Genomic DNA, 8878 nt, shown 5'->3' with positions numbered 1-8878 from the left:
AAAAATAGCTGCTGCTGGCTCTGTGAGTGAGGCCAAAGACAAGTGATCCCCTGACACTAGGGGGAGGTGACAATAGCGGGAACCTATGGAAACCAATAGCTTTTAGTGATACAAGAGAAGTCTTCTTTCCCAAAAGAAAAGAGCTTGCTGGCATGATTGGGAGTAAAGTAGAAACTTAAGGGGCAATAGCTTTTGGAAGTGAAAAGAAACCCATAAGGGTTCTTGGGCACTAAAGTAGCACAAATAATCAACAGTGCTTCTTCCACTATGGTTTTCTGCACGTGCTACTTTAACTGATGTAATTAGGATTGTCTTAACTCAGCTGCCTGTGTGTGAGCATCCAGGGTCATTTGGGCTGTCCAAGCATCTGCAGTTCTTACGGTGACTCCATCCCTCTGTGCCATGAGATCAGTCCATTTGAGTACCATCCACTGTCCTTTTCCATGTTGTATCTCCCTGATAAAAATTAAAGCAGCCTCTGAATGGATTATTTATCTTTTAAGTATTCACACAGTTGCAGGGCAGGGCACAGAGCAGAAGCAGGAGCTAGGGCAATGGTTTGTGGAAACTGAAACATCTGCACAGCTGCTTGCAGGTCTGAGGGGGTCCTTAAATAGGACAGCCCGTGGAGGAGCACCATCCTTCTCCAAAACTTTTCTACTGTTCTACAAAAACCCAAAGGGCCCAATCAAGACCACTTAGGTTTCAGGGCTGGCTATTGTTTGATCCACAAGCTGAGTTTTCAACATTGGCTGTAGAAGGATATGTTCGGGTATAGAAACAAAATAGTCTGAGGTAAAATAATAATTTCCTTTCTTTCAAGACTGGAGTCCATCACTGCTGAGAGGGTGGTGCGTTTGCCCGTCTGCCTCGGGCGGGGCGGATGCCCAGCAGGATGCTCGCCCCTGCCGTGGGACGCAGGTTGCACGGCCTGCCCAGGCTGTCCGCCAGACCCCTGGGCTGTGCCCGCCGGGACCGCCCCACGCCCTGGGAGTGGGGAGGGTGGGAGAAAGAGGAAGAGGTAGAAAAGCCGGGTGGGTAAATCGAGCGGAGAGGGCGGTACGGTGGGGGGCGGTGCAGCGGCAACGGGGCGGCCCCAGGGCGGAGCCGCCGCCGGGGCCTTTAAAAGCCGCCGGGGCCGCTCGCTCCGGGCGCTGCCGGCCGAGCCGAGCGGAGCCGTGCGAGCCCTCTCGCCGCCGAGCCGCCTCTCCCATGCGCCTGCCGGGCATGTCCCAGCCCTTCCTGCTGGCGCCCATCGCCGAGTGCCCCCCGGGGCCGCCCGGTGCCCAGCTCCGCCTGGCCGTGCTGGGTGCCCGCGGCGTCGGCAAGAGCGGTGAGTGCGGCGCTGCCCGTCCCCTTCCCCTGCCCGTCCTCTTCCCCCGTCTGTCCGTCCGTCCGTCCGTCCGTCCCGCCTAACGCGGCGCTCTGTGTTTCAGCCATGATCGTGCGGTTCCTGACCAAGCGCTTCATCGGCGACTACGAGCCCAACACAGGTGAGGCGGGCGGGGCGCGGCGGGGCCGGGTGCGGCGGGGCCCCGCGTCCGCCCGCGCTCACGGCGCTCTGCTCCACAGGCAGCCTCTACTCCCGGCTCGTCCATCTGGACGGGGACCACGTTGCCGTGCAGATCCAAGACACGCCGGGGTGCATTCAGGTACGGAGATGTTTTGGATCAATCGGTTCTCCTCTCCTACCCAAAGGCTCAGCTTTTGAGCCCAAATTTCCTGCATGCTCAGACTTGGTCACCTGAGGCAGAGCTCAGGCTTCCCTTTGGACGCGTTTGATGGTGCTGTGCTTGGTCTTTATACTCTCATGACCCAGTGCCGAATCTGTGCTCTCTGTTGTTCCGCAGGTGCAGGAGGACTGCGTGCAGGTGCTGGACTCCCTGTCCCGGTGTGTGAAGTGGGCAGAGGGCTTCCTGCTGGTCTACTCCATCACAGACTACAGCAGCTACCAGTCCGTCCAGCCTCTCTACCAGCACATTCGCAAGGTGCACCCCGACGCCAGGACTCCCATCATTATTGTGGGGAACAAAGCAGATCTCCTCCATGCCAGGCAAGTGCAGGCAAAAGAGGGACTACAGCTGGCAGACGAACTGGGTAGCCTGTTCTTGGAAATCTCCACCAGTGAGGACTCCCAAGGTGTCTGTGATGTCTTCCAGTACCTTTGCAAGGAGGTCAGCAAACTACAGCATGCCGGCAGCACGGACAGGAGGAGGTCATCCATCATCCCTCGGCCCAAATCTCCCAACATGCAAGATCTAAAGAGACGTTTCAAACAGGCTTTATCTTCCAAAGTCAAGTAAACCTCCCAATGACATCCTCTGGGACTCAATAGAATTTATTTTTGTAAACTAGTTAATAAAAATCTTTATTTTTGTACTAATGCCAGCAGTGTAGAAGTAAGTATGTCAGAGCTTGCAATCTCCTTGCTGTTCTCTTATTTGACTGGTTGGGTTATTTTTAAAGAAAAAAAAAAGGAAAAAAAATATGCACAGCAACTAAATAAAGGTAGTTGGAAAGGGGACTTTTGCCAGGAGGCTTTGATTCCATTTCTTTTTTGGGGGGACTGGGATTTTCTGTATTTAGCTATTCATATGATTTTCTCTGGAGGCTTCAACTTCCTGTTTGTAAAATGGGAGTGTTAATGATGTAAATCATTACCTGCCTTTATACAATGCTTGGAAAGCTCTTGGTAGAAAACTTTGTTGGAGATAAAAAAAAGGTCTCTTCATTAAAGATGAAAATACAAAAGTGTCTGTAAGAATTCCGGTTATAACAGAACTGTTTCCTCCCTCAAAGCTGCTGTTTTGCTTGCACCTGTAATAGCCTGAATGCTGATAGGCTGTTAGGAATGGGCTCAAATTTCTCATGTGCCTTAGAGGTCTGTTCTACAGAATTAAAAATTTGAACCCCAAGCATTTAACAGGAGGGTTGAGTTTCTCCTACAGATTGCTGTCGAACAAAGTGCTGAGCAATCCACAGCAGAGGAGTGTGTGGGTTGGCTGTTGCTTTCTCTGGAGATGTATGATAGGAAGGACTGATGCGTAGGACTTTTTCCTTGGACAGAAAATAGCTACATTTAAAAGGAATCACACCTTTATCTTCCCCAGAGTAATTTTGTAGCTATTGGAAACAGGTCAGGCTTTACTCTTACTTTCACATAAGCTCTAAACCATACTAGAATGGGTTTTATTAACTGTTTGCTGGATGTCTGAGCATGGAATGTAGGTTTTGCCCTTTCAGTATGCTTCTGAATTATGGATGTGAGAAGTAAAACTACTCCATGTTGAGTATAAAGTGTGGAAGTGGATTAATCTGTACAGGGGAAACTCGCTGTCCTCGCTCAAGTGCAAGGCCAGTAAGGTTTATTTTATAAAATAAAATAGGTAAGTAAAAGACCACTTTCTTCTTTCCTTGTGTTAGGAAAGGCAGGTAGGTGCCCTGCCTTGCAGTTAGTGGGCAGTCCCTGTTGTTTCTGATCCCTGGGCCTTGAAGCTTCCTGGGCTACCTTCACTCTTTATCTGCATCTGAGTCTTCCTGATGGTGCTAATTGAGGGAAGGGGGACTGAGCATGTCAAAGACAATGCTCTGTGCGACTGCCCGGACAAATCAAATACTGCTTAAGCATGTTAATACAATACTTAACACATGCTAAATATTTCTTCACTGTGGGAGTTGCTCTGCCAGCCCCAGGACTCTGGGTTTGAGAGGAGCAGGATGATGGGGTTAGTGAGAATGAGCCCTGGCAGACTTGAACTCACCACATGGACCATGTGTCCATGGGGAATTTTGAAGAGAAATTGAAAAGTCACAAGTGGGATATTTGTGGAACATGTCCCCATCTTGAAACTAGGATAACAAATTTTTTCCAAGAGAAAATACCACTCTGGTAGAATTTCAGTTGTTTTTTTTAACCTGCAGCTTTTGGAAATTATTTCTTACTCATGTATCCAGTACAGAGTTTCACCAAGCAAGTTGCTAAAGATATTCAGTACACACAGGGTACAAAATATGCTAAAGCGGCAGGTAATGTTATTGGACTAGTCTGCATCTTACCATGGTCTTCAGTGGCCAGGTGAAAAATCCCACTAGGCACGGACTTAGGTGCCTCCCACTGCCCCTGGCAAAGCAGGAGCTCGTGTCCTCACTCTGGTACAGGAGAAGAGTTTGTGCAGGAACCAGTGGGCGCTCAAGGGGCAGGGATGGGCAGGAGCAGGGGGATAAATTTTCCTCATCTCTCTCTCTCTCTCTCTCATGGGAAAAAGCTAGAGATGGCTCTTGCTACATAGGCACCCATACTCAGGTCAAAGGTGCAAAATCTCCTGTCTCCATCCCATGATTCTCATGCTGCTGGGCTGCTTCAGCCACATGTGTGGAGTAGGATGATCCCCTCAGGGATGTATGAGGAATCTGGATGATTAGGGTGTGTCGGTGGCAGGAAGGGATGGCTGCTCTGATATGCCTCTAACTTAAGGCAGCGGCTGCTTTGGCCCACGCTGGGTAACAGTTTTGGGTAGAGGTACATAAATTAGGCATTTATGCTGTTTGTCTGAACTTCCCCTGGCTGGCACAGATCTACTCTCACCCAGAAGTTTTCAACCCTGAGCTGGCAAGCAAAGCACAGGAAGAACCTGCTGGCTCCCAGCACATTTTAGCCCAGCATTTTCTTCAGTCCTGTAAAGCTGGAGCAAAGTCCTGAGCAAAGAGGGGCCACCAGAGCAGGGAGGGCAAAGCATCTCACAAGTACTAGCAGAGCAGCTCCAAAGCCTTGTTTCTCCTGGGCCATGTCCACTTATGCCTTTCCTACTGAATGCTTGCCATCCCCAGTCTCTAAGCCCTTTGCAGAGGGGGCAGGGTGGCTTCAGGAGGGTAAGTGGTGAATAGCCTGGCCTTTTCTCCTTGATCAGAGGAAAATATGCATCTGCCTCTTTCCTCCCACCACCTCCGCTATGAAACAGAATCACAGCAATTTTCCCTGACAAGATGGATGAGTGGGTTTTCAGAAGCAGGGATGTGTGCAGCATCACGCACTATTATGGCTGCTACTACATCAGCATCTCCCCCCTGTTGGACTATTTTGTCTACTTATCTCCAAGCTCTGAAATCATCCGGTAATGCTGTAAGGCTTCATGAATTTTAAAATAGCAGCTGCCATCAACCTGTTCCGTGCACTTCAACTCAGAAGCTGCACATCCCTAGACAGAGATAGGGGTGTTTTCTTCAAAAAGCTTTATGGATGTCCCCTTCATTTTCTGCCTTCTCGAGCACCTCGACCCAGGCTGCTTCCTCACTGTCCCTTGATGGGGGCTTGCCTCTCAGCACAGGAAATGGTCAATGCTGCAGGTTCATGCTGTTTTCTGTGGTTTGTTTGTAGGAAGGATTGTGAACAAGGCAGGCTGTGAACAAGGACTGTGTTCACACCATGGGCAAGAGTTGGGTTCAAGCTTCAGACAGGGAGCAAAAGTGATGGATGGATGGATGGATGGATGGATGGATGGATGGATGGATGGATGGATGGATGGATGGATGGATGACTGGAAACAAATCTGCATGCCATGCATGGATCTCCTGTAAAATGATTTTATTCCTGTGGGACTTCATTAGCTTTTGCTGAATGGAAGGTCTGAATAGATTCCGAATGAAGTCCTTTAGGCAAAGGTGACCTTTTATGGCAGCTGCACTTGGCACATGACCAGTGGTGATTCACATCAGCAGGGCAGCAGGATCTCTTCAGTTTCTCCTGAAGTGAGGATCTGAAGTCTGTTGTCTTTCTAGGAGCAATATCTTTAAGGGTGATGCCATTGCTGGGTCATTGCACTAAACTGTAGGCAACACTCCAAAGAGTTGTGTCCCTGAGGTACCTTCAGTAACATCCCTGAAAACCTTGTTATGAGTAGAGCTCACAAAACAGCAGCTCAGATTGCATCTGGGGTAATTAATGACAATTTGGATTTCCCTATTGAGTCTCAGGCTTGCTCTTCCGCCACTCTCCTCATTTTGCCTATCTAAAAAGAGGGAGAAAGCAAAGACTTTTTCTTGAAAATGGTTTTGAGGGAATTGGTTCATGAAATTTTCTTATTACATTCAATGCTTGATGCTTTTGACTGAAAGAATAATAAATGTATATTGTGACTTGTTATGCCAGTGTATACTGTGGAGCATAATCAGCTATATACTAGCTTCCCACACTACCAAAAGAAAAATTCAGATATAGAGATTGAGCTTTCATTTCAGTGCCCTGTGATACTTGATTTACAACTAAAAAGCTACATAGTGAATTTTGCATAATGATTACAGAGCTTCATGGATATCATAGCTGCTGTTTTGAAAAATGTGCTTGGTTGTTTGCTAATCATGTTTTTCCTTTGTGTCAGAAAACAACAAGCCCTTGGAGCAATCCTCACCAGGGACTCTCATGGTGTGAGCTGCTGTGTAGAGGTGGCTTCAGCCCCATCCCCTGCCCTTTGGGCTTTGCTGGGCAAGTGTTTGGGCAGAGGCAACCATGTACCCAAGCTTGTGGGGGTCATGGTTCAGCAACTCCATTTTGCTCTTGACCTGTGCACAGTATTTCCATTAAAATGTGTCTGTCCGGGAAATTGCGCAAGCTTATTTGTCAGCCTGCATTACTGGGAAGCAGTAATTAATTCTTAAAGCTGGAATATTTCTCTTCTAAGGTATTTGGCTCTTTCTGCATTACTAAAAACATCCTCTTCTCAGGTTTCAAATGGCCCTTGTAAACATTTCCTAGTAATTTTATCCCTTGGGGTGGTTAAGCCAATATCAACAAATGTCGTTTCTGGGAGCAGCTCAGAGCAGGGGGGATTACACTCTCCCCTAGCTGAGGCAGTGAGGGGAATTACAGACTCCTCTCCTGCAGCTGGTACTTCCTTCCACTCCTGCAAACAAATCCCCGAGCCAGAAAAGTAATGTGCCTGTGGTTTGGGGCTCAGAACACGAACCCTTCCACAAGTCTTTAAGAGCTTGATGATTTGATCTGAACCACGCTCAGCAAGCAGACCTCCCTATGCCACCATTTCTTTTTGGTATTAGAAGTCCAAACGTCTCTTTTAACCCTGGAAGACAGATCTGGCAGAAGCCTGAGGAGTGCAGAGAATATGAAGAAACCATAGCGACAGCAGCGTGGTATTTGCAGCCCCTCAGGATCTGAAGCAGATAAGGAGGTGTTGCCTTCCTGTAAGAAAACAGCAGGCAATAAATATGGATGCAATTAGGTTGATTTGGTTGAAAATTCATTGGTGGCACTCAGAGGCTGAGAAAGAAAAGGGCTGGCTGTCACCCCAGTGTGCCCAGGGCCAGTGGGAGGGCAGCTGCCCCCAGCCCCCAAGGAGCTCATGCCCATGGCTGGGGAGCCTGCCCTCAGCTCAACTGAGACTCCTCAGCAGCTTCTGAGTAAAGCAAGCACCACAGCCCACGGATGTGCCTGAGATAGATCATTTTGCTCCTCCACAGGAGAAACCACCCTGCATTGTGGGGGCACCTTGATCTGTGCTCCCCAGCAATGAGGAGATAAGGCCGCAGTCCACACTCAGAGTATTTTTTTCATTCTTCACTATCTCTGAGCCTCTGGATTGAGCTGGGAAAGAGCTGGCCTGGCCTTTAGACATAAAGCAACCACTCCATCAGTACAGACAGGAGGAGCATTTGAGGATTTATATCAAAATTATGATGTTTTTTACCCTTTCTCTTATGCCTCATGTCTCAGACAGCATGTAGAGGCTAAACCAGAGAGCTCCGCTTGGATTTATTGCATTCAAGGTGCCCAGTATCCCACTCAAGTGGCAATGTCCCTGCAGATTAAAGGTACTTAGACACAGCATTAGTTAGGAGGAAATTTTTGCATCTGCCCAAGTGCTGCTCACATATGGCCAATTAAAAAGCCTCCTAATGGGCTGGTTTGTGGCTGTTGCACAACAAGGCTTTGGCTGTTATTAAAATGTGCAGATGAGCTACAGCACCTGCTCCGTGCTAGGGGCTCCCTGTCCCTCAGCCACACAGCAGGGGGAAAGATGCTGTATTATTTCAAGGAAGGCCTTGGGAAAGCACTGGTGCTTCTGCAGTGAGCTCAGTCAGATGCAGGTGGCCTCCATTTCCTTCAAACAGGTACCACTAAGTGATTTGCTATTAAAAAATGTTCATAAAATGTCATATCTGGATGCTCATGTTTTTTCAGCACGTAGCAAATGGATGCAGATGGAGTGTGACTTCTGGTGACCCTTCAGGATTTAAACAGGAAGATGCAAACATAAGTGTTAGCCTGAGTCTCATGCGCCTCTCTCATGCCAATGATCCTGCTGTAGAAGAGCCTGTCTAGAATTAGGGGTTATAGGCAGGAGGCAGAGGTCTGTGCTAATTCAAGCTCTTACCTTGAAGATAAAATATGCATCTGGTTGTTGAGGTGACTCCTAATTTTAGCTCTGGTGTTGAATAATGGAATAGCATTAATAGCCTGATGTAAATCTGTCTGTATTCCTTATGCAAAATTACCATCTCGCTGGTGAAACAGGCTCCTTTGATTTTGCCTGGATGCTGGAGAACAGTGCACAATAAATATGCATTCAATTAGCTTAATGTGAGTGAGCAAAGATGTATTGCCTAATATAGCTGCAATTCCAAGAACTGATGCATCAAATGCAATGAATTGTTTTCCTGGGCTTTTGATTGTTTCAGGGATTTCTGATCAAGCTTGCTTAGAAGGCATTATAATCTGTTTGTCTGTATTAATGAGATCTTCAAACATGAAGCTGGTAAAATAAAAGAAAGACATTAAGCAGAACGGAGTTATTTTAACCAAGGCAGTGAGCTGTGTTGCTGGCTGCATTGTCCTCTTGCATAGTGAAGGAAAAACAGAGGAGGAAAC

At 47.8% G+C, this 8878-nt stretch overlaps 1 protein-coding gene across 1 annotated transcript; it reads left to right on the top strand.

The window, feature by feature from the left end:
* Nucleotides 1-1138: 1138 nt before the first annotated feature.
* RASL11A (RAS like family 11 member A) lies at nt 1139-3292 on the top strand. The gene is made up of 4 exons (XM_064730027.1): nt 1139-1333; nt 1437-1493; nt 1573-1652; nt 1851-3292. Exons 1-4 carry the CDS (start codon nt 1213-1215, stop codon nt 2301-2303), a joined length of 711 nt encoding a protein of 236 aa, XP_064586097.1. The 5' UTR covers nt 1139-1212; the 3' UTR covers nt 2304-3292.
* Nucleotides 3293-8878: the final 5586 nt, after the last annotated feature.

Source organism: Zonotrichia leucophrys, chromosome 1, assembly GCF_028769735.1.
Source record: "Zonotrichia leucophrys gambelii isolate GWCS_2022_RI chromosome 1, RI_Zleu_2.0, whole genome shotgun sequence".
Classification (NCBI taxonomy): domain Eukaryota; kingdom Metazoa; phylum Chordata; class Aves; order Passeriformes; family Passerellidae; genus Zonotrichia; species Zonotrichia leucophrys.
Note: the sequence above shows the minus strand (reverse complement) of the source record. Positions and strands in the feature narration are given on the sequence as shown.